The 25407-nt window shown below is 41.3% G+C and overlaps 1 protein-coding gene across 2 annotated transcripts; it reads left to right on the top strand.

Moving 5' to 3' along the window:
• Positions 1-9980: 9980 nt before the first annotated feature.
• Positions 9981-24908, top strand: LOC147880834 (diacylglycerol kinase 1-like). 2 transcript variants are annotated; one of them, XM_087370689.1, is made up of 7 exons: positions 9981-11783; positions 22820-23198; positions 23306-23382; positions 23481-23600; positions 23808-23972; positions 24048-24185; positions 24356-24908. In XM_087370689.1, exons 1-7 carry the CDS (start codon positions 10479-10481, stop codon positions 24503-24505), a joined length of 2334 nt encoding a protein of 777 aa, XP_087226815.1. In that variant the 5' UTR covers positions 9981-10478; the 3' UTR covers positions 24506-24908. The 2 variants fall into 2 exon arrangements, with proteins under 2 accessions (XP_087226815.1, XP_087226816.1); XM_087370690.1 differs by lacking the exons at positions 24048-24185; positions 24356-24908 and having other exon boundaries at positions 23481-23622; positions 23808-23943.
• The last annotated feature ends 499 nt before the right edge of the window (positions 24909-25407 follow it).

Raw genomic sequence — 25407 nt, forward strand, 5'->3', positions numbered from 1 at the left:
GTTGCTCTATTGCAAAAAATGTGTTTCTTGGGAGCCATTGATGAGCTGTCGATGGGACAGGCCCCATAAGTGTACCCTATCACATACAGTGTGTGATACCCCTCATTAGACAAAGAGGAGTAACTTTACATGTCAAGGCTGAGTAAGCTTACTCCTAGAAGGAGAGGGTATCCAACTAGTAGCACATCTAACTAAAGGGTATACCAAAATTTAAAGTATGGAACAATCTCCTACTAGGCAGCTCATGGTTAGTGTGCAAGTAAGCAACACATAGGTCTTCAAAGAAAAGATCTCATCGCGCTAATTTATATGTCAAATTTCTAATCTGTGGTGGTCATTCAAGCAAAGCATGATTCAGGCACCTTAGCTAGTCTCAAGCACACCCTTTAAATAGTATTTCACAACACATATTGCTTGTAGCAGGGAATCAAGACTTGACAAACCCTTCAAAGTACAAGTGAACAACTAGGCCCATCTGGTAGGAATATGGCAACCCAAAGTAACTCTAGAGGTCCCATTCATGATAAAGTCCAACACAAAAGTTGGGATGCCATTTCAAGCATCTCTTTTTTTGGATTCGTTGTGTACTCCCAATATTTAGAGGATGTGTGAGCCTAGCTCCATGGGTGCGTGAAGATTGTAGATAGTCGTGATGGTTTTGAAAGGGGTGCCCCTCTCCTTCTTTATGTAGTATTCCTTTTGTATACCAACAAGTTTAGAGTGTGGGATTCGCCTCTTGTGGATGTTTGGTCTCTTGTCTCTTTTGTAGTTTTGCTTATGAACGCCAACAAGTTTAGAGTGTGGGATTCGTCTCTTGTGGATGTTTGGTCTCTTGTCTCTTTTGTTCCATGGATGCTTTTGGGCGTTGTTATTTCTTGAGGGTGTTTGGCCTCAACTTGTCCATTGCACCATAAACCTCCTCTTTTAGATTATCATACAAGCCTCCACCTATTGGAAGGTGCTTCCACCTTGGTGGGTTGCAATTGCAACCACCAAGATGACAATGATGTGCTTTCCACAAGCACAAGGTTTGACAGTCTACTTCATCCTTGTCTATGCTGATAATTGCTAATTGCCTTTTGTTCGGTCTTGTAAACCCATTTATATCCAATCACATTTTTTAGTTGTTCATAGTCTGGCTAGGCTCTCAAGTAACAAAATGCTTGAAGAGTTTGTTATTTCAAATTCCTTTTGTAGAATCTCTCGTGCTTCTTAGGGTGAGTTTACACTTTTTAATGGCGACTGTATTGCTCTTTATTAACATAGTGATTGTATCTAGCTTCTACATCTCAACTCTAGTTGGCTTCTCATGGAAATTGGCTTCTTGTCTTTGCCTTAAGCAATGATTTTACTCATTGTAGATTTCAACATGGCAAAGTTGGTTTTCTCCAACTCCTAGCTCTAGGGATTTGGTTGGGGTCACTTCTAGACATTTTGAATGAATGCATTCTCAAGCTTACATAAACTTGTTATGTTTTCTTGGGAACGGTGCTTTGTGCAATCCTATATGTTTGTCCATGATATAAATTTCAATTTCTATCTAAAGCAAAAGAGAGGCAAAAAAATTTGTTGAATGTCAAATGCAACATGCATGAAAGAAACTTTTACGATTTGGTGACATCAATTGGCAAAAGTGTACAAATGTGTAAATTTTTTTAAGAACTTGCAGAGTAGTTGGAAGTTAATTACGATAGGTGAGCATATGTCTTCAAGCACTTCCAATTACGATAGGTGAGCATATGTCTTCAAGCTATAAGTGAACTTGCAACTTCAACAACTCTTTATAGGTTTAAATAGAGCGCCCTCTAGGACAAATGACTTCTGTCTGTACAAAGGTGTTGCTTTTGATTTTTCTTCAAGTTATTTTTGCTCATTCGATTTGTGCGAATGTTTTACGGCTTGCAAAAGTATTAAGTATTTGTGAAGATCTGTACAAACTATTTGATGCTCTTGTATAAAGCCTTACGATATCAAATGTATGAGTTTTTATGCTTTTTGAATTATGGCTTCGTGATGCATGCGGTGTGCAAAAAAAGTATTTTCAAAGTTGCAATTATTGTCCAAATGTTTAGATAGCCTTTGGAAGAATATGAATGACACTTTTCTTGGAGATGCGTGCCAAGGGTTGAAAACTCCATTCTGGGGTATGTTTTGCCATTTATAGCAAAAAAGAATACCATGAATCTTATGTAACTTTCCCTCTTTCCTTGTAAAGAGCAAAAAGGTGAGAAATGGTAGTGGCCACTCTTTTTCTTATAAGACTTTTCATATCAATACTATATTCTTTCTCATTTTCCAAGTAGGGTTCACATGTTTAAGGAGGTGTCTCTAAATTCACTATTAGGTGAGGACAATTGGAAACTCTCAAATAACAAATTTTGAAGTGGAATGGAGATGAACTAAATTCAAAAAAGTGCATATGATAGGAATGACAAAAAATATCAACCTTGAATAATATGAGAAGAGGTGAAATCTTAATTAGAATGTCTCTATTGCTTTGACAAGTGGCATGTAGTTCCCTCAAAATCTTAAAAATGAAATAACAAAAAGCATGCCAGATGAAATCACTTTAGATTAGCTATTTAGCCATTAGCTTGGAGGTACATCATTACATCTGCATTGGCATCCTAATTTAGGAAAGCATGACATGTTGTAATGAAGTCTTGGTGGTCCTAGGTCTTTAGGAGAGATGCATATTGGCATAGCTTGCTCCAAGAGATAGTCGACGTACGCGCCATTTCTATGTTACAACAAAACAATCTAGCCATGTGGCACTAAGGGAACTTATATCATTATAGTAGTCTACTAATCAAACTACATAGCAAAAAAGGCCCAACAAGCCCACCCTTAAGATTGTATGTAAGAATCGACAATGATGATAATGAGTGAATTTTTAGTAGTAGCAATAGTCACATTACAAAATGAAGAGGCATCTACGACTTTTAAAACAAAACAAAGAAGTTTCACATTTTGTTACATTTTGTTACCATGAGTTTTCAAAATGCAACTTCAGAAAATAATGACTTCACACGGTCGCCCAAGCCATACAGATAATTTGAAGCACATTGTAAAAATAAAATGTGCAATTATGGAAAGTAGAAGTACTCATAAGATGACTCCAAGGAAGATTGCACATTATGAACAATATCTAGATGATGGAGAGTATTAAAAATTATATTTTGATAACATTAAAAGAGTGATTAAACTAGGGACAATATTAACCTAAATGGGAAGGGTAATTTCATCATGTTAGAGTATTATCACTAATAAATGGATAATTGCTTGAAGTAGAAAGTATTCAAAGGGGAGGTTATGTGACACATTTCTTGAAATTGAGTAGTCCAAAGTTAAGGACTATTTTAATGTGACCCATTTGGGTTTGGCAATTCCCGGGGGGGGGGGGGGGGGGGGGGGTTCACTCATAAACATGTAACATATCACTTTAGTGCACTGAGGGGTATTTTATTATTGGGGGACTTACATGCCATTTATGTGCATAAGGGGGTTTATAAGATAGCAACTTAACATAATTTATATATGTAAATTTATGAAGGGGTGTCACAATTTTAAAATTGAAAATGTAAACACGAATAGGGTTTTAACCAAGTCCATGAGAAAATGCAAAAATGAAAGAATAGGGTAATTTTTAACACATGTTTGCTCGCACATGCTTTATGGGTTTATGAAGAGTGACCCCTTGAGTGCAATTAAAAGGTAGAGGATGTTAAAGTTTGGCTTTTGTTTTTAGCAAAATAGACGGTGTCTTCTCACTCCCTATCATGGGAAACCTTGCTTTAAATTTGGTGCAACAAACTTGACAATATTTCATAAATTTCATATTTTGTTGCACATATTTTTTTAGATGATGCAAAAAGGCATGATATCCATCTAAATCATGCCTTGTCATTTGTAACATTATGCCATTTGGATTTGATAATCAAAAGAAGACGCAAGGATGTCAAAAACTCATCTTTTGGACCAAATAACCAAATTTTAACAACTTGCAAAGATACAGGGATGTGAAAATGTCATCTTTTGGAGCGCATTAACACGCTCCCTATTTTGGCCCAAAAGATGAAATTTTCACATCCCTCTAACTTCTTATTTACAAGTCCAAATGGGGTTATGTTTCATATCAAAATCAAATGGCAAAGCATGATTTAGATGATTATCATGCCTTTTTGCACCATCTAGTAAATTTTCAAATCAAATGCCTTTTTGCACCATTTAGATGATTATCATGCCTTTTTGCACCATCTAGTAAAATTTCATGCACTTCAATATAAATTTGTGCACTAGAAATAGTGGGATGTAAAAGTATTCGAATCATTAGGGAGGGATGTTTTATAGTAACAAAGAAAAATGCGTTTTTTTCCAAGAGTGAATAGAGTTAAAAAGGCACTTACATATGCATTGAATGTAGACAAATTCATTCAAGGAGTCCTTGTTGGAAATTCCCCACTTCTATGCAAGGTTGCATTGATGGTCTCAATTACTGTGGTGGAAAGAGAGAACTTGATTGCACTGGGGTTTGTCTTTGATACTAATGATGTATTGGCAATGAAAACATACCAATTCTCTTATGGGTGATGTGAAATTAATGTTAGTGGCTTTAAAGTTATATGCATATTCAACCTTCTATCATTGAGTAAACATATGGACATTTGAATAAATTATTATTTTTTGCTATTGAAATAGGGGATCTATAAATATTTAACTATATTGTATCGCTCACTTTTTGTCACTTGCTTTTCCTTAGTGACAGTGCTTTCACTCTCACTTCCAGGATCCCTGGACCAAGTCTCTTCTCTTTGATTCTTTGGTTCACCCAACGAGCTTGTATGGTAGCCTACATTGGGGGCCTGATCTATTAGAGGTGGACTTAGCTCGAGTAGAGGGGCTACAAATTCTCTTATTAGCACTAATGATTTGCAGTATGCTATTAGTTTCACTAGATCATTTTGGGTGAGTTTGGGGCCCCGCCACTCTCGCTTGATGTAACATTCTGGGTGATCACATACCTCCATCAAGGTAAGGATTTCGGCTCTTGGCTAATGTAGATTATCATGGATGGCCTTATCCACATTCGTGACATTAGTAGCAGCAGCTAAGGATGATTAGAGGTGTTGGTATGCCCATACTTTATAGATGTTTTGCAAGCATGGGACTCCACATGGATAGATTGCCTCACTTTTAGTATAGCCTTGAAGCTCCCTCTATATTTGATCACCTATCACGAGGTTAATGAGGCCATTCAGGAGGATCTCATACAACTACCCACATACAAGACTTGTTTAGCCCATAGTGAGCTTTTGGTGAAGCTCATCTTCTATAGAGGTCACTGTCTATAATATTAGAGGGCTTGATCGACCCAAATTAGGCTACACATGGATCTACCTCCCCCACTCTTCAAGGATTTCGATTGGGTAGTTTTTTGTTTCTTTGCATCCATTATGCATTAATATTAGATAGGATGAGGGCATACATAGAGGCGATTACATTTAACCCCTATGTGATCTACATTGTGTTTGTGTTTGTATTTGTCTTGGAAGTAAATGCCCTCTTATTGGATCCTCCCATTCAACTCATTGTGTTTGGTTTTTTTAGTCTCATAGACCCTTTGGCCTTTTGAAAAATTTAATAAACTTTCTTTGTTCTCTTCTTTCTCTATCATGTTGCTCATCATCATCATGGCACTCATTCTTCTCTCTAAACATCTAAAACCAACTCTAAACGTCTAGAAGTTGCTCATCACTAGCATGCTCCTCATCCTCTCTCTATCATATGGCTCCTCTATTGAGGGATTGACCACTTTATCTACTACCATTAGCTCTTCCAACTCTACCAGCTTAGTTTCTTCATCCTTAGAGGAAGGTTGGGGATCCCCACATGCCAATTGCACTTTATCTATATCTAAGATGAAATTTACTCCCAACTCCTCGTCAGCATCTAGTTATTATGCATACTCATCGCATAAATTATGCTTGCAAGGGTTCTTTTGCAACTGTCATGTAGTGCCTATTCTTTTGGAGAGCACAAATAGTGGCCGTACCTATCCCTGATAAAAATTCATAACCATAATCATCAACTGTGAATAGATCTAGAAGCTCATTGATTAGAAGTTGCAGCTTTTGGTATGGGTTGATGGACTTGCTATTCTCTACACACTGCGATTTTCAAGGAAAATTGAATATATTATTTAGTGCTAGAAAATGGAATATATTATTTACAAGGATCTTGGACAATGCAAAACTATTTTACACTTCTCCATAAAGAGTAGTAACCAATATCATCTCAAAGGAATGTATCTTTTTGTTTCATGTACATCCTTCATATTTATATTTACCTTGTTAACCAAATCAAAAAATAAAAAGATTATTAATGTGCAAAGCTATAGCAACAACATCTAGCACACATTGAAGATGATAGAATAACTTACAATAAATTTATGAGATCGTACTCTCTTGAGAATGTGTATGGACCATGAGTGCTCTAGTCATGAAGCTGAGAATGTGTATGGACCGTGAGTGCTCTAGTTACGGAAGCTACCTAAGCCGTAGAATGCTCCAATTAGAGCTGTATTGTATGAATTGAAGGCTTAAAGATATATCATTTGCACTTTACTTTAACCTAAATCCAAAAGGGATATCTGCTATGGCTAGCTTATAATCTTTCATAGTGATCTTTGTTGCAAAATTTCTAATGTCAAACAATACATATTTTAGTAGTTAGTCCTTAAAGGATTCACAGAGGACTAAAACTTTTCATTTGCTTGTCAATTTATACAAAGATGAAGACCCTCTATCTACTTCTCCAATCGTGCACCCTCAATGTGCACCAAGACATTCCCAAACTATGTCTTTCCAAGCTATTGAATTTTATTCTAGTATTCTATTTAACAAGAAAAACAAAAATTAGACAAGGCTTGATTGTAATTATACAATACCTCCAAGCAAGACATTTGAGGTCTTACTTACAATTTTCAATAAAAAATGGATTCAATGATTCATAGGCATTTGAGATAGGATAATCATAATCTATTTGATCCCATCAATTGTTGATTGAGCCTAACCATCATTTGCTCTTACATCTTCATATATATCTTATGCTTGCACAAAATAGGGACATATAGAATTATTCCCTTACATCTTACACAATGACAAAAATATCTGTAAAAAAAGAATAGGAGTTTACTCTTCAAAATGTTGTGACATTTCACTAAGGCTAAACTCCAATGCCTTCACTCAAGTCATTGCCGAAAGAATGACTTTCTCATCCTTTATGCCTTGCATTGATGATCTTTATTCATCAAATAGGGTCTCCCATGCTTATCTTTCCCACATACAAAGAATTTCTTCTTGAAAATCCTAGACAGGACCATCATAGTTCTACATGGCATTTGAACACTTAATCTCAAAAAAATGAGGCTAGTCTCCTGTATCACTAGATCTTAAATGCTAGAATGACCTTGTCATCAATCCTCATAAAATCAAGGTAGTCCTTGTGGAATTGGATAAATGACATATCCTATCAGTAGTTATTATCAATATTGTGGTCCCAAGCAAGAAGAGTGGCCTGTTCCTTTGTAAGGCCTACATATATCTTACACTCTGTTAATTTAAAATGCATAGAATTTGGGTACTCTATGGTTAGTTGTCTCTAAGCCCGTGCACTATGATATACTCTAATCACCAAATAGTCATAGGAGTTGGACTTTAAAAGATCAAAACTTGATCAAAATTTCCCTTCTCAAGGCATTGTGATGGATCACCCATTAAAGAATGGAACCACATTGGCAAAAGGATTAATCTTCATTCTTGCCCTCAGATGTACTATGTGCAATGCGTGTGGCATTTTGACCTCCAAGGGTCTCCTTCCAGTATCAGGGTCAACAGGGGGCCTGTGAACCTTCTTCACTTGCAACTTCAAAGTTCTCATGTCCACAAGATGCTTATCAAATCTTCTCCCTCAAAGTATTTTGTTGTGTGCTCACAACTCCAGAAGTTGGTAAAATTCTAGGAGCCTCTACATCTTCTCCTCTTGTTGTTAGAAGATGGTGATGAAGCAACCTCCACTTGCTAGGGCATCTACTTTTGTCTCTTCTTTGAGGCCTCATTGCCTCAGCTGTACTCTTCTTTAAGCGCTCATTACTCGTTGGTGGTGGTCTCTCTTTACCCCCCTTTGAAGACTTCTTGCTCTGTGAGTCCCTAGATGGCACTTGAGTGGAAAACATATAAGGAACTAGTTTGGGCAAGACATTGGCATTTGTTCTAACAAATTCTTCTACCAATTCCTTGAGAGCAAGGGGCTCAATTCTCTCAAATTCACAATTCATGTCAAGAATTGCAATATGCTTTTGTGGAGTTTTAATTTTGCTGGACACCATGAACATCACAAAAAATAGCTTTCATCTTCATTGTAGGAAACTGACCTCATAGTGCAAGAAGACTTATAATTCTTTTCATCTACCTAGAGAATGGAATCCCTAGCAACATAGAAGAGCAAGCTCTTGGAATCTATAAATTCCAAATACCATCAATGATGAGGGTATTGGTGGGTGTTTTGTGGTTGGGGGTCTACATCTAGAAATTGCTCGACAACCAAGAGATTCTACGAAGGTAATATAGGGTTAATGAACCTTCTTTGATGATCACTTGAAGTGTATAGCTTGGACTTTGCAACTGGGTGCTTGGCAGGTGTAACCTCTAGGGAAGACAACTGGGGGTCACTCTCTAAAGCACTCCCCCACTTGCTCACAATCTTAAGCTTCAATGGTTTGCAGAAAGGAAGAAGAAACAAATTTGGAATGGAATTGAAATCCATTGACAGCACTGAACACAAACACAAATAAAATAATCAATGAACTTTCTCAATGCAAAACGAACCTAAAACAAATTTGGAATGGAATTGAAATCCATTGATGATAGTGAACACAAACACAAACAAAATAATCCATGGACTTTCTCAATGCAAAAAGTAGGTTCTTATATAAAAACTATATGAAAATGGATATGAAGTTGAAGATTCAAGTGATGAGAACAAGAAAATTGACAGGAAAAATATCCTAAAACACATAGGAAATCGATTCCTAAGATAAAATTAGTATGATTTTACTCGAAATTTTGAACCTTGGGATCGAATTAGTATGAGATTGGACACAAATTAGACCCTTAGGATTGACATAGTGTGTGCATGCCAGTGCTAATTCGATCTCACGGATCGAATTTGCAAGAGGATAATGCCATTCCAATCCTCGGGATCAAATCTGGGTGGAGCTCCATGCTTATGTTGATCCTTGGAGAGCTCATCACATTAGTGTAAACCTATTTCAAGTTTTCACCCAATTCTGATTCCCCTGATTGGATTAGAGTTAGCTTGCACTCTAATCCGATCTAGGGATCAATATGTTGTGAAGCCTCTTGTAACTCTTTGATCCATGGAATCAGATAGCATCAATAATCTAACCCTTTGATCCTAGGAATTAGATAGCATAATGTTTACCAATTGTTGCTTGCCATGTCTTGCGTGTGCATGCCATGTGCCTTCCATCTCTACAAGCTGTCAGAATTGGCTCCTAACTTGCGCCCATGTCTTGCATGCATGTGCCACATGTCCTTTGAGCCCGTTGATGGTCAACTGTCGATGAAATTGGCTCTCTACCTACCTTGTTTCACGGGTTTGCTTGTCGATTCCCTACTTCATCAAGGTTCACGGTCAAGATGGCACTAAATCCCAAACTCTTGAGTTGATAGCTAGCAATGAATCCCAAACTCTTGAGTTGATAGCTAGAAGATGATCCTCCAAATCTACAAGATGGTGCAGAAAACGGACGTGTTGAGGAGGTGACCTTTGAGGCCTTGTGTTGTATCTGAGGAGGTGAGCTTCGTGGTGATCGCGACGATTAAAGCCATGTATGCTCTTATTTTGGAGTGGGAAATGGGATGCTCTCCACACTAGAAAAAATAACAAACAAACAATCTTTCTTCTCCTCCTCTTCTTCTTCTTCTTCAAACACGTAGAGTATGTCCTGTCGACCTTGGCTTTTGCTCAAGTTTCTGTACCTTTTGCAGCACCAGCACCAGCAACCGCTCTTCGCCCTCGCCCTCGCCCTCGCCCCATCTTGAGATTCTCCATCGCCCTCCAGATCCGATCACAGCCCAAAAAAACCGCGACTTACTATAACATGCCAAAGTCTGCTCCGATCTGAGCCGATCTGTTTGCGCACCACCTCAGGACATAGCCGGCTCGGCGTCTGTGCGTTTTTGCGCCTAGATTCGGGCGTCGGTTACCTGGAAATTCGTCGCTCTCTCTGCGTATAACCGGTGAAATCAATCTGGCCTCGTGAGCACATCCAGGTGAAACGACGATATATGATTACCAAATTTTTTACCCGCTATCAACGACTTCATGGATTGCATCACTTATTGGGCATGTATTTCTACGTTTTTACGCTTGGTATGAGGATTCGCACGCTCTGAATGGATCGTGGCAATCACAGCTCATCGACCCAAGAGCTGTTGACATCGATTGCGAATGTAATCAGGCGATTCAATGAATCACCGGTGGTTGTCCTGGGATGGTTCACGGCAATAGTTGTAACGATCTTCACATTCTTGTATGTTATCACTCAGTGGAACAGAAAAGTTTCCATTCACTGGATGCAGGCAGCGGCTCGTGCCAAGCGGAGATCAAGGGGGAAAAGGAAACCCTCTTCCTTTCCTCACACATGGAGTCGAGAAATTTACAAGGGCGTTACATCTACTTGCTGTGTCTGTTTAAAATCTTTAGCACCGTCACAATCTCTCGGGACGAAGGCCAGCTCAGATGCTATGGTACCCCGGTGCCTTGTCTGTGGAGCTGCCGCGCACTTAAATTGCTATAAAAAGTCACATCGAGATTGCAAGAATATAGCCATGGCTGGATCAAAAGTTCTTCTCCATCACTGGGTTGAGAGACTGGGAGATAAGGAAAGTAAATTCGAAGAACCAGCATACTGCGTGCACTGCGAAGAGCCTTGCAGCGGCTCCCTCTTTGCACCTTCTGCTATTTGGCGCTGCATGTGGTGCCAACGTCAAGTTCATATTGACTGCCACGCTGCTTCATCTAAGGAAGTGGATGAAATCTGCGACCTTGGACCCCTCAAGAGGTTAATTGTGTCACCTCTTTATGTGAAAGACCACGGCAGCAAGAATTTAGCAAGTGGATTCCTGAAGTCGCTTACTGAGGGTGCAAACGAGATTGCTTCTTCTGTACGCGGGCAGATCAGGCGGAGAAGGAAGAAGGGAAAGCGAGGAAACGAGCCATCTGTCGGTGAGACGAGCTACAGGAGTGTTGTCGAAGTTCCTTCGTTTGACTCTTTTCATGGCAGTAGCGGTGAAAGTGATACCGCGGAATCTAATCAACACATTGTTCCGCTCAGTTGTGATGACGGAGAGGAAGTCAATGGTTGTTTGAAAGCCAAGGTTGAAAATGCTGGCCGTAATAAATTGAACAGTGATCTGGCGGCTAAACATAACACCCTCTCTCTCGACAATGGATTTTATGAAAGGGAAGAAAGCGATGGCAGGAAGAGCGGTCGTCTTGCTTCATTAGACATGAGCAAAGTCGACACTTCGAATGGGACTGTAAGTGAGGACAATGCAGGTTTGAAAAAGTTAAGATATTCTTTAGTTGAGATGCCACATGATGTCCGCCCGTTGCTGGTATTTATCAATAAAAAAAGTGGGGCGCAACATGGATTGTCTTTGAGGACACACTTCAACATGCTTCTGAATCCTGTGCAGGTCAGCTGATAATCTTTTTGAACATTTGAATCGGTTGTTTGCATTGATGAATGCCTTGTCGTACGAAGAGGCAGCATGCTTTTTAGGATGCGAAAAGTCTTGATTGCTTTCTGAAGGGGAGAGAAGCAACTGGCACCCATAAACTTAAAAGGATGAGTACAAATACAGTCGGACAGAAACATGCACCTTTAAATGAACACAGGTCTTGTGATACTTGTACCTTGTTGTTTTTTGGCCTTAACAATCAGCCAAGACAGGATTGGGCGTGTATTTGCTTATGGTTATCAGGTCTGCCTGATAGTCAAAACACGCGTCCCATTCTAGCTTCCTCAGTGGTCTAGACGTCAAGTTGAAAGATGCTTTGCAGCACCCAACCTATGGTTGCCTGGTGAGCTGGCTTGTTTTCCCTTAGGGCTGAACGTTGTGTTTGTTGTGTTGACAAGTGAAAGAGTAGCTCTAGTACAAAAATAGAGTATTTGCGAATCATAGGTACAACAAACACCTGTCTTTAAAAGGGAAACGTTTGAGAAGCATGTTTTGAAACGTTTCTCTTCCACAGAAACGTTTGCTTGCTGCCATGGGTAGAGTGGATAACATACTCTAGCTACTAACCATGCTAAGTTGTGACTAATTTCATTTTGGACACTTTGTAGTACGTACCTAAGTCAGACCTCATGAATCATTAGTGCTGTTTTGTGGTTGTTGGTTGCTGGTTTTGATGGTCTTGACCTCATCATTTGTGCAATTGATTATTACTGGTTTGAGGTTGACAGTTGCTAGAAACTAGACTTTTAAGTCTTTCTACGTTCTTGTGGCTAGGTTATGAACGTAAGTTCTCTTCCAACCAGGTAATTTTTATCCTGTATTTGTTGACAGGAGGCAATAGATTAATATTTTCCAATGTTGTATGCATGGCATGCCATTGTTTCAAGGGTTGTACAATTGAAACTCTATATGTATAGCATCATTTCAGCAGACTATATATGTTTGTGGGACATATTATACACTCTTTTGGGACCAAAAAGTTACAAAACCTTTCTAGTTATTTTTTTGGAAACATTTTAAAATTTTTTACCATTCTATGTTTCAAAGCACTTCTGGTGACTTTGTAGCAAACTAAAGAGACTACTGCTATTTAGAGCATTTCATCACGAAGGTGCTTACAAATGGTCTAGACTAATCTACTCTTTCAACCCTATGCAACCAAATGAACAGCTCTTCGAGGTTGCATCACAAGCCTTCCTCACCTGATTTTCTCCTTAAAATACTTTGCTGTGATAAGAAGGGACAAAGAGATATCTTTGGTGAAATCCATAAAATACAGAGTAGTAGTGATGGACAGGTTGCTATCACGTCGCCATCAACTCAGCAAATAAGGATACTAGAGGATTATTGAATCTGGCTGCCAAGAAGACTCCTCATTAAGTATCCCCTTCCACTTAATGTAGTATGCAATAAGCACATTGTTTCTGAGCATTTGATCAGAGAATCCAATTATCTTTTCAGTTTGATTGCTGTCATCCATAGGCAGCGATTTGGTATAAACAGTAACATTGGGTCCATGTGCTTCTTGAGGTCAGAACATGTAAAACATTTGATTTTGGCTTCGCCAACCTTGCTTGATGTAACCTGAGATACACCGTCTCTCTTTGTAATTCTACATTTCTTCTTTTTTTGATCAGCGCACTGCTTCATCCTAGCTTTTGCCTTAGCCATGTTTTCCTTAGTGCGTTGTTAAGTGGCAACCATCTTTTCCAATTCATCCACAAGACGTTGATTTGAAAGCTGCCCATGAATAACAGTGGATGGCAACTTCAGTGTACTACTAGTACATCCATAGGGAGCCTCAAAAGGTGATATTCCCACAGAGGTATGATTAGTGGAGTTGGAACAAAATTCTGCTAGACATAAATTTTGAGTATCAAAACAGAGATGTCTGACAACCACCTATCAACGTCTCTTCAGACTTCACATCCTCTTTATCAAACTGGTTCTCCTCCTCCTCTTCACACAAAGTGTCCAAGCTGATCACAATAATAGAAATTATTTATCTTTCCGTTTCTCTCACTGTCAGAAGAGTCTGAGGGATCATACTGGCTCACAAGTGCAGCTGTGAGCCATACATCCCAACAGGTCTACCACAAGAAATCGTTAATCAGAGAGGCAGAATTTATGGCCACCATTTGGGAGGAGTTATCTACCCAAATGGGAACCAAACTTACTGCAAGTACTGCTTATCTTCCTTTTACTGATGGAAAAGCTATTCCTCTCAGCAGCCCTAAGATTGGATATGCCTGACATTGGTCTGGGAGTGCTGATGTCCGATAGTGAGGAGTGGTCTACAGAGTGCTGACGTCTGATTTAGAGGAAGTGGTCTACAGATTTAGATTCCGTTGTGAAGGTGAAGGCTATGGCCAGCAAGGGTTGCTTAGAGGCGGACGACAAGGCCTTCATACACCAGGAGGAATGAGGATGAGGTCGGTCATTCAAAGTTGGAGTGTGAGCAGGTTGGGATGCAGATTTAGCTTCCTTTGTGAAGGTGAAGATGATGGCCAACAAGGGTTGCTTAGAGGCTGAGGACTCACCAGGAGGAATGAGGATGAGGTCGGTCATTCAAATTCGAAGTGTGAGCAGTTTGGGAACATCGACTTGAGCCTCAGTCCAGCTACACATGATGCTAGTTTGAGGGTACCATGGTGGGCAATTGGAGAATTATTTGTCCATGATACCAACATCCACGACTAACTCTCCGAAAGCTTTTGCCATGAGAAGTCTCCCTTTGGCTGTCTGGAATGTCTTCAGCCTCCATTCTCCAATCACCTGAGAACTCCAAGACAACCAAAGATCCCAAAGCAAATATCCATATACTCAAAAGCACAACTAGAATATATATCCTGATCCGACTAGGAAGCCACAAGAACAAGAGAGCTAGGAGATTACCTTGGTGGACTTTGTAATATACAGGTCCCTCCTTCCTATCTTGGTCCGCCCACTACAGTGCATGAAGACCTGCTAGATAACAAGGAAAAGAGATTTGTGAGTTGAAGGCTCACATACCTGCAAACACAAGCGATTAACAAAAATGCAATATTGCATCCCCAATAGGATCCAATAGGATGTAACCCTATATATAGTCCAAACACAATGAGCAAACCATAATAAAGATCAGCAGACAATTCACCTCCTAATTACCATTGCTTACACGGGCCTCCCACAAGCCTATGCCCATAGCGCTGGCCGACAATTCACCTTCCAATTATCGTTGCTTACATGGGCCTCCCACAAGGCTATGCCCATAGCGCTGGCATCCTATACCACCAGAACGTGTCCCACAGAACCATCAGCATAGTATCTCGTGATCTGCCATGTAGAAGGCAGGAGTCTAGGCTCAAGATCCAGACCAAACCATCCAGTGGTGTGTGCACACTGAGTACCAACAAAATAGCCTTGGCCACTCTTATATAGAAGAACATCCCGCTTTATGGAATGTCCTGGCTAAATATAGCCAACTGGCCTTTTGCTTAGTGTTCCAAGGCCTCTAGCCTGCTTCCTTTAATCCCAGGGACCACCTAACTCTACTGGATTGAGTCTTCCCTCTTCTAAGCTTTTACTCTTAAACGAAATTAGGAAAGTTCTTATGCAAACTAGCAATCGACTCCCACGCTGAGTCCTCCTCAGACCTGTCCTTCCACTCAACTTTGAACACTGGAATTAACTTATTCCTAAATTTCCTTTCCCTGAAATCGATAAGTCTTTCAGGTTTCATGTGGAACATTGGTCAAATCCTCAACTTTTGCCAGTTCCAGAACTTCAGAAGAGTGCCCTCACATGGTGTGATGAAAAATGCTACCATGTATTGCCACTTGCAGAAGAACGTTGTGGTGCATTTAAGAAGACTGAACAGTCATGTATGGGATGCCTATATGCATGATGATGTAGCATGTGACATCCTTGCTAGTAGGGCACGAGAATGTGCCTTACTGCACAAAGATTTTATTGCAGATGTGCAAAGGACACAAGGCATGCATCTTGCATGATATTCATCAAACACCCTATGGGATTCTTCCTTCTTTGGGAAGCATGTAGGTGAACAGCCCACTTTGAGGTTTTCCACAGGTACCTACAGTAAATGAATCGCACATGTGACTTTACTAGTGGGTGATGTCATTGGATTGTTTGATGCTTCACATGTATGGTGCAGAGGCCACTTAGCCATTTGGCGCATCCCAGCCTATTGTGAATGCTCTTCTTAGAGCTGTTCCCCACCCAAAATCTAGACCGGCCCAGGGACAGCCTAGACGGGCATATTATGCTAATGCTTGTGTGAGAGGAAAGTATATGCCAACCAGCACATGGATTTAGGAGGCCCGTGGGACATTAACAATACCTTGCACTATGTTTATATGGCCCTATCGCCCAATGTTAACACTGGTTTGATTGTTTGACTAAACAAGGCCAGATTTATCATGTTATTGTAGAGGCAATGTTAGGTAGCTACTTAGCAAAGACTTGATAGAATTGACAATCCACATGTTCAAAAATAAGACCAGGGAACCTAATAAACTAGAAGAATGTCTCACAAGTCTTGCAGATACTTTTGCTTTTATCTAACCCATGATGAGAGCAAGGTCATTGATGATGACATGCACTTTGAGCACTATAGCCATGCTCAGTTTAAGATAAGGACTTCATCAAGGAAGCGCTACTCTTGGGCTGCTTCAAAGGCCTCATGGATGTCATGGGAAGAGGAGAATCACATTGTTATAACCAAGGGTCAAATGCCTTAACATGTAGGAACTTTTGGAGTTGTTTGATCCCGAACAGAGCAGCTATAATGAAGATGATTTTCAATTTCTTGCATTTGTGAAGGATAGCATAGCCAAAAGTGCAATCATTTATGGAAAAGCAACGAATGCTTCCAATGGGGGCAAAAGTGGACAGCAAGGCACAAAGAGACGTGCAAAGTAGTCACCATGGAGACAGCCAATGGCTATATGATTGTGGCCACTCTTGATGGTGAGCATGCTATGTGGGAGTAATGCTTACACAACTTAGGAGGTACCACAACATGTGGGACAAAGAACTATCTTACTTTTCTTTTTGACCTAACATGGATCTTTTTGCAGCAGGTGGGAGCCCTTATGTCTAACCACCACTTGCAATTTTGAGGACATTTGTGGGATGGTTTGTAACAAAGTGCTAGTTGGGGTTATGATGAATCGGGGCTATATGAGCCCACCTCACTCCCATTGTACCATATGTGTTGATGTTGACCTCTTGCTTCCTTCTCCCTCTCATTTTGCTTTGTCATGGCTGAGTCTGCCCTTCACCTCTGGAGTGCTGAGAGAAAGAAAGAAAGAAAGTCTATTAACGTCCACGGGAGACCAAAGGTCTATGAGACAATAAAAACCTGCCCAATACAAGAGCTTAACCTACATATAATTGGCCGTACATCATTTTAAGATTGAGAGTCTTTTGGTTTTGATTTGAATTCCTTAATGAGTGCTGTTCCTCCACGGTACACTGCCCACTTTCCATCCTTCCTGGCAGCCTTAACTTTGGCTAACTCCGTTGCTTTATCCTTCAATTGAGCTCTTGTAAGTTCCTCAGCTATCCATAGCTTAGTTCCTTTCAGCTTGTATGATTGTCGTAGGATCTTGAGTCTTAAATCTCGCGAGTTATGGCCTTTATGATGACTATAACAGCATGGCCTTTATGATGACTATACGGACTGCTGAAGCTTCACCATCATCCTCAAGAGTTACCAGGCTTTTCATCCTCATCTGCTGTCCAGTCAATGTTAGGCATTGCTGTTTTAACATGTTAGTCGCTGAATGAATCCTCCATCCATCTGGGAGTCCCCCAATTCTGATTTTTATTGCATTATCTTGTCTGATTTCATTTTCCATAATCTATTCTTGGATATCAGCTTTATTCACCTTTGCTCCAAACTCCACAATTACCTCTTGCTTCGCTGTCTGCATTTCAGTTTGAACCAGATCCTTGACTGTGGAGACTAACTAGGGGGTAGGTGGGGAATCCTTGCAATACTTTATAGATTACCTCATGCTTACCAGGTCCTTCAAGAACTTGGATTCTAGCTACAGCATCTGCCAGTTGTATCCTCAGCTCTCTCACCTGATCTTGTGAGAACAAAATATGTTCATGATATCCAATATCGCCCTGCTGGAAAGAGCTGTTGGAGTCAGCCGATCATTTGGAACGATAGTATACTTGATGAGCATGGCAGACCTCTGGGCACTTCCCATTATATGCAGTGGTCTAGATGGGAGAGAGGCCCCGCCTACATAGTAGGCACTTGAAAGGCTTTTATCAGGCTACCTGAGGATTAGAGACTACAGTCCGTGAGTCACCTCAGAGGGGTAGCACGTAGGATTCAGCAGATAGATGCAGCCATCCCGGTGGAATGGACAGTTGAGGTGCCTATTACTTCCACCACTTGGATGGGAGCTTTTTCGAGGACAGCAGTTCCTCTATAGGTGATCTGCTCTTCGAGGTTTCGGGGAAGATGCTTTGGTCTTTGACGTTGGGGATGGAGGTATACTCTCTAGATCCACGGATGATATTCGTCTAGAGGTTGCCTTTCAGCCTGTTAGGATTGCTGGTTTTGTGGACCACGGAGCGGGCTTGCAGTAGATCCCGACCCTTTGCTCTTGGCCCTGGGATCCTGGAGGTTGTGGTTATATGGAGGTGTACCTATCAGGTGCTTGCAGTGGGACCCAGGAGAGTGGGAGTGGATAGATCATGGGCAGTGAGAGAGGGGGATTCCCTTCTTTCGTTTCACGGTTGGTACCACAACATGATCGAGCTTCATCAAGGCACCTCTCTCAATCTCTCGCTCTCGCATTAAGTTAACACATGTTTATGCATGTGTGCAAATATCTACAACTCCCAATTTTTAAACTGTAATTTTAATAAGATACAATTGCCTGCCTAGCTTTTAAGTTCTTTGAGGGGAGTGATGAGGTAAGCAGTTACAAACCTCAAATGGAGGACTTTATAAGATTAATGTATGATAATCAAGTGATTTTAAGGTTTATGATCTCTGTTTAGATGGAGAGCATGCATAATAACTGGAAGACATTTAGACTACAATAAGAGACATCACAATACCAACGACTTGATTAAGATGGCATTTCATTACATGGGATAAATCCAGATTCCAAATCTAAAAATTACAATCTCTTGTAGGCCCGTGGGTGGTGCATACTTGCTTTCCAGTTAGCCATAGGACTTGCATCCTTCTCAGGAACCTTCTCAGCATTACTTGGTGTTTTAGTCCTTTTTTCCCTGCTAATAGGCATCTATGCAGTTGATGGACTGCTAGCAATAGAGGTTGGATTCCCTCCAGAGCCCCCCATTGGGATAGCTTCTTCATCACCGCAGATTTGCGTAGGAATTTCTAGAGGAGGCTGTGGAAATCCTCAGAAAGAGAAAGATCACTCTTTTCTTTTGGCTTTCTATTCATGGAGGGATTGCAGTGAACCAGTGGAGATCATGATTTGGGGCTGATCCCACTTGCCCTCGTTGTCATTTTGCAAAGTAGTCAATGCGACATTGCCTTTGGGACTGCAATCAAGCGAGAATTGTTTGGAAAGGAGTTGCTTGGATACTCAGCATTTTTCTTACTTCTCCTTTCTTCATGATAACTTCATATGATGCGCAGTCCAACCCAGGAACTAGCTCCCAACATCTTGTCATCGGAATGTGATTGTTTGTGTCAACTGTGGCTACCCTTGTAAAAGGTGTCAGGTTAAAAACCATGAATAGAAATATATAACTGATACTGTGAATGACCAATGCATTGGATCTGGACTAGATAACAAGTTGGATGTGTGAAATCCTACAAAGAGGACTCGCACAAAACACTCGCACTTGTGATCAGTAAATATGTGCACAAAATAATAAATAAATAAATCAGTCATGCCCATGGAAAAACTAAGGCCTGTTACAACTCCCATTTGAGTGCTTGTGAGTTGATTCATGAGCACACATTCTTGGAAGTTGGATCTACGTCTGTGCTCTCTTTGGTTCAAGATTCTTCCCTACGTGAAAGGTCTATCTAGGTATCAAGGTCTTAGGGTATGATCCAACATTGGGCCGCCACCACTGCTACAAGCTGCCATGTCTTAATGGGAATAGCACTAGGGACAGCTGGCCAGCAGCCCTCATCATTGCTACATGTTGTCACTGACTGCCATCGCCATGATAGCTGCTAGAGACTGCCAATGCTATGAAGGCTGGAGCCCGTGCCTGTCACATATCACACGTGTTAAGTCAAATTCGCATCCACACTGTGATTCATGCTGCAACAGCACAGCCCTATCACGTCGGCCTGCGTTTGTCAGTCTGTAGAGCAGACACCCAAAGGCTCCACGTGTCTTCTCCAAGGCAGCTGCCAATGCAATGCTGCCAAGTGTCAAGCGCTAAGTGGGCAGAGCCCCTCCTAGCCATCCTCTCCTCTGTCCCAAAAGATCCCTCAGGGATATTTGAGAGAGGTCTCTTGAGGCACCAAATTCAATACCAATAAACCAAAAATTAAAGCATATAGAATGGCGAATTTCAGAAAATATAGAAACACAACCCAAAGTATTTTTATCAATTTCTTGAATTCTCTCACAAGCTAATGCAATGGCAGAAAAGGCTGTCAATAAATCTCGAGAAGGTGCAACCTGCAGGCACCTTGGGGGAATGCAGAAAGAGTGCCACAATGTTGGTAAATTGTGGAAAGGAGCTGCAGGAAGGAGGAGGATACATGGGAAGCTTGGTGGGAGTTGGGAACCTGCCATTGCACAGGAAATTTTATAACCAAATGTGTGTCGGTGAATCATTAGAGCTCATATGTCAAAACGAGTAGATGTGCCAAATACTTTTAAGGTAACCAACAAGGGATTGGGTCTAACAAAAGAAATTGGTTAATGCCAAAATGATGCATATTAAGGATTTCTCTGAATTTGTCAAACACTTAGTAGAGATTCAGTTTGACCAGGTGTGACCATATTGACAAAGTTTGACCACTTTGAGAAAAGCATCCAAAAATGATTTCAGTTACTCCAAGGATGGTTACATAGCATTGTTACTGCAGTTTGTAACATTTACGACACACATTTCATAGGATTGACTCTCCCTTTTCATAGTCATTTTTGGCTAGGTGCAGCCTTGGGGCCTTGTGCATCTTGGGAGTTTGTTAGAAATGATCCAACAGAGGGTACGCACAGCAGAAGACTTATAGTAATGCCCAGGAGCTCACACAGTGTGGTGTAGGTGTGTGAAATCACAAACTTTTTAACTTAATGTGCATAAAATAGATGTGCAGACTCATCAATAGACAATGAACCAGCCAGACAAAGAAACCACCAAAATAATATATTTCCGTCCAAAGCTATGGACACAATACAAAAGAGATAGATCCAGAGTCCCACCAATGGTGTGGTCCTCTGATCTTACCACAAGGTACTTCTCCTATCTGCTGGCTATCTCTAGGCTCGAGCCCGCGTGCTCCACCTCAAGTGTCTGTAGACTTTCTGTCCAGAATGGTTCTCTCTACCTTACAGCCTGTAGATCAGCCTAGGTAGGCAGCACTTACTAGCTCAGTCTGCAGCACTCTTTAGGTCTCCTTCACCTCCTAGGAAAAGGCCCAAGGAAGCCCTTTCTACTGCTCTCGTCTGCTGTAAATCTGCTGCTCCAGTGAATGTGATGATCACAACACCTTGCTGCCCTAGAAGACAGCCAAGGTCTAGCCTCTAGGGAACTCAGTCTGCAGCTCACCTTCCACTCTCCTTCACCCCCAGTGTGAGGCCCAAGGGAGTGGCTTCTGGCTGCTCCCGCTCTGGCTGAATGTTGTTCCAAGTGATGATGATCACAGCACCTTGCTGCCCTAGAAGACAGCCAAGGTCCAGCCCTTCCTGGCTAAGTCTGCAGCCCTTGTTGCACTCTCTCACCTGTAGATAGGCCCAGAGAGTAGGCTTCCTGCTGCTCCTTTCTGCCCAGAATTGCTGGCTATGCTGGATATGAAATGAGGCCTGAGGCCTCTGCTTTTATAGGCCCCCCAAGGGGGCTGGAAAAACCGACCAGCCTGCCTCATACTGGCCGAGCAGACTGGCCGACCAGTCTGCTGCTGGTCCAGCCCTTTAAGGGCTCTAAAACGGGGTCCCTTTGGCCCAAACTGCTAGGGCCTTTGGCCCTCCAAGGGCCCAGCCCTATATAAGGCATGCCACTGCCCACTAGCAGCCCCATTTGCTCCTGCTGGAGACCCTATTACAGGCTGTACACCTGCCCACAGACCCCCGCCATGCTGCAGCCCTTTTCCGGCACCATGTCCTTCCTGTACGCGTCCGTACTATTGCTGACGTCATCGTGCCTTTTACCTAGGACACCCCGCCATGTCTGCTGTTCCAGATTCACCTCTTCCAGGCCAGATCCTGATGCTGAATGCCTCGCCATCTGCTCCTGTTGTTGGCGCCATCTGTTGCAGCCACCTTGACTACAGGTGTGTTCCCTTAGCTGGCTGCCCACATGAGAGCCTATGTGCTGCCCATGTGGCAGCCCCCCCTCTCTCTCTTCTCTGGGCATCTTCTGCCCTAGGTCTCCCTCCCCCACGCTCTCCTCATATGGGGGCTTACGGATGGGGAGGTGACCATTCCAACAGAGTTTGTCTGAGTGCATATGTTTATACAATGGCCTGCACCCATTGGATACTCATTGTGAGAGATCATAGCGGCTAGTTCTTGCTGTGCTCATGAGTTGACAGTTCTAAACTTGTGGGTGACTATTATGAGGTTAGAAGCTAAACAGCTTGTTTTGCTTTTAACATGAGTTGAGTTGGGCAAGACATGTCAGGACATGCCTTGCACAATTTAGTGTAAATACGATTGGTTCCCTTTTTAGGAATTGATTAGTTTGAACAAAGTAGTGATCAGATAGACTTTTGTAGTGTGATGTCCTTTTCTTCTTATCTTTATGAAAGCGTTTTTTCTGACAGTGTCTTAACAAAAAAAAATCATTTAAACTTTCAGGTTTTTGAACTGAGTGCTGCTCAAGGCCCAGAAGTGGGTTTAGCCTTTTTTGCAAACGTGCCCCATTATAAAGTACTCGTTTGTGGTGGAGATGGATCTGTTGGTTGGGTCTTGGATGCAATTGACAAGCAAAACTTTGAGTCTCCACCACCTGTTGCAATTCTTCCTATAGGAACTGGGAATGACCTTTCTAGAGTTTTATCATGGGGGGGTGGCTTTGGCGCAGTTGAGAGGCAAGGTGGCCTTAGTATGGTTTTGCGTCAAATTGACCACGCTGCAGTCACAATGCTTGATCGTTGGCAAGTCAATATAACAGATGGACTCTCGAGCCGTGGGGTTTTCAAAACTGTTTCTACAAAGTTTATGAACAATTATCTGGGTAAAGTTTGATGCAGCAACTTCTTTCTAGATATCAGTTTTGACCACTTCTTTGATTTGCTCCTGAGCACTTAATATTATGGTCTATGTATGATCATCTTTTCTCAGGTATTGGCTGTGATGCAAAAGTGGCTTTAGACATCCATCTTTTGCGTGAAGAAAGTCCTGAGAAGTTTTACAATCAGGTGGAGTAAACCTTGTTAGCATGAAACTATCTTGATCCAAATTGCTCCTTTTCGGAACTTATAGGTCAGGCTAATGAGGTAATGTTTGGAATATGCAGTTTTTAAATAAAATGCTATATGCCAGAGAAGGCGCCAAAGATATTCTTGACAGAACATGTGCTGACTTACCATGGCAACTTCACTTGATAGTTGATGGTGTGGAAGTGGAAATTCCTGAGGTTGTACCTCTGATGTATTCAGGTTTACTGCAAAATGTGGCAATGTCTCCTTTCCAAAATCATTAATGTTAGATGATTTCCATGAGCTACTAATGCTGCTTCTTTTCGAACAATCCGTGCTTCATAGAGTAAGGTTTAGTACACAATAACTATGCTGATATTGGACTGAAAAATTACCAAGGCAATCATCATGTGGTTATGATGCAGGACATTGAGGGTGTTCTCGTAATAAATATCGGAAGTTACATGGGGGGTGTGGACCTATGGCAGAACGAGGAAGAGCATGATGATGAGTTTGATCCACAGTCAATGCATGATAAGATGCTTGAAGTGGTGGGCATTTGTGGAACATGGCATCTTGGAAAACTCCAGGTATTATTGTTGGTGACTGTGTGCAAAATGTGGTCCAGTTGGTTAATTTACTAAACTAGATATTTTGTTTCACAGGTTGGGCTTTCACGAGCTCGCAGGTTGGGACAAGGTCAAGTAATCAAGATTGTTACAGGCGCTGCTTTCCCAGTACAGATTGATGGTGAACCATGGATTCAGCCACGTGGAATTTTGGAAATCACGCATCATGGTCAGGTATATCTGTGATATTTCTGATATGAATCTATTTATTTTTTTCAACCCTTCACTGATGTGCAAAATTAGTACAAACATGGACTTCTGATCTTGCAGGTAGCTTCATGGTTTAGATAGTAGGAAAATGAGATTAAGATTTACCAACCTTCTCTCCTGTGGTATCTATGCAGTCTTTTATGTTGAAAAAGCCGGCGGAGGAGCCATTGGGCCATGCTGCTGCAATCATGGCAGAGGTGTTTGAGAATGCAGAATGTGCAGGTCTCATTAGCGCTGCACAGAAGAGAACTCTTCTACAAGAAATGGCCATTCGCCTTTCATGATATGAGGTTACATGTCTTTCATCAATTTAGTAGCTTCTCTGTTGGTTGTGGATTTTGTGGGTCACCAACTGTGCAATGTATAGAAGGCTTGTATTATCACACACATCAATCTTGAAGTCTGCGGCATCAGGTGTTAGCCTTCTCCTTGATGGAAGGTCAGTAGAGGCTTGTTTAAAGTTTTCTCGAGGTTGATGTACACAGTTGGTGTTGACAACGAGCAAAGGGTTGTAAACCCCAAGATCAGATCATCTCTTAGTTTTCTTATTTATGAAAATTGAGTCCGTGTCATCTGGTATCTTGGCCTTTCTCATCACTCAGAGTCTGCCACATACTGAAGAAACTAGATTATTCATTGTAAATTTATTTGAATTGCATAGGTACCAATTTTGTTGAGCTTTTCAATCAAACAGAAGCATTTATCTTGTCTGTTTCAGTTGAGAATCTGTCAAACTTTGAGGGCATAAGTGAGTTGACAACTGTCTGTCAAAGTTGACGGTTTTAAATCTACTATTATCCAAGTCGTTATAGGTTGATTAGAGTTTATTAGGGCCATTTTTTAAAAGTTTGCGTAAATAACTTGATTTATTAAATCATCAAGACAAGTGGGGTATAATAAGTTTGAAAGAGAGTAAATGTTATAATAGCTTCCGTAATGGTTTTGGAAAGTCTGAAAGGTTTGTCCTTGATTTTTGAGTCCATGAGTAGCATTTTGATGAAAGCCATTTCAAAGTCCGGAGGCATTCTTCTTCGTTTTTGAGGTTGGGATGGAGAAAAGGCAGAGAAGCTGGGGTAGCATAGTTATTCTTCTTTGGATGCAATAAAATAGGTGATGGGGGGGGGGGGGGGGAAGGGAGAGAGAGAGAGAGAGCGCTTATGAAAATCCTTCAAACGACTGGATCATC

The sequence above is a fragment of the Dipteris shenzhenensis genome, chromosome 32 (genome assembly GCF_047967505.1).
Source record: "Dipteris shenzhenensis isolate YYH24624 ecotype China chromosome 32, Dip_SZ_1.0, whole genome shotgun sequence".
NCBI classification, from domain to species: Eukaryota; Viridiplantae; Streptophyta; class Polypodiopsida; order Gleicheniales; family Dipteridaceae; genus Dipteris; species Dipteris shenzhenensis.

Bases quoted from the DNA above. Each gene is read 5' to 3' on its own strand.
- LOC147880834 (XM_087370689.1), top strand. From the start codon at position 10,479: ATGGATCGTGGCAATCACAGCTCATCGACCCAAGAGCTGTTGACATCG. The intron at 11,784-22,819 runs GTCAGCTGATAA...TTAAACTTTCAG, and splicing joins TGCTTCTGAATCCTGTGCAG to GTTTTTGAACTGAGTGCTGC. The intron at 23,601-23,807 runs GTTGTACCTCTG...GTTATGATGCAG, and splicing joins TGGAAGTGGAAATTCCTGAG to GACATTGAGGGTGTTCTCGT.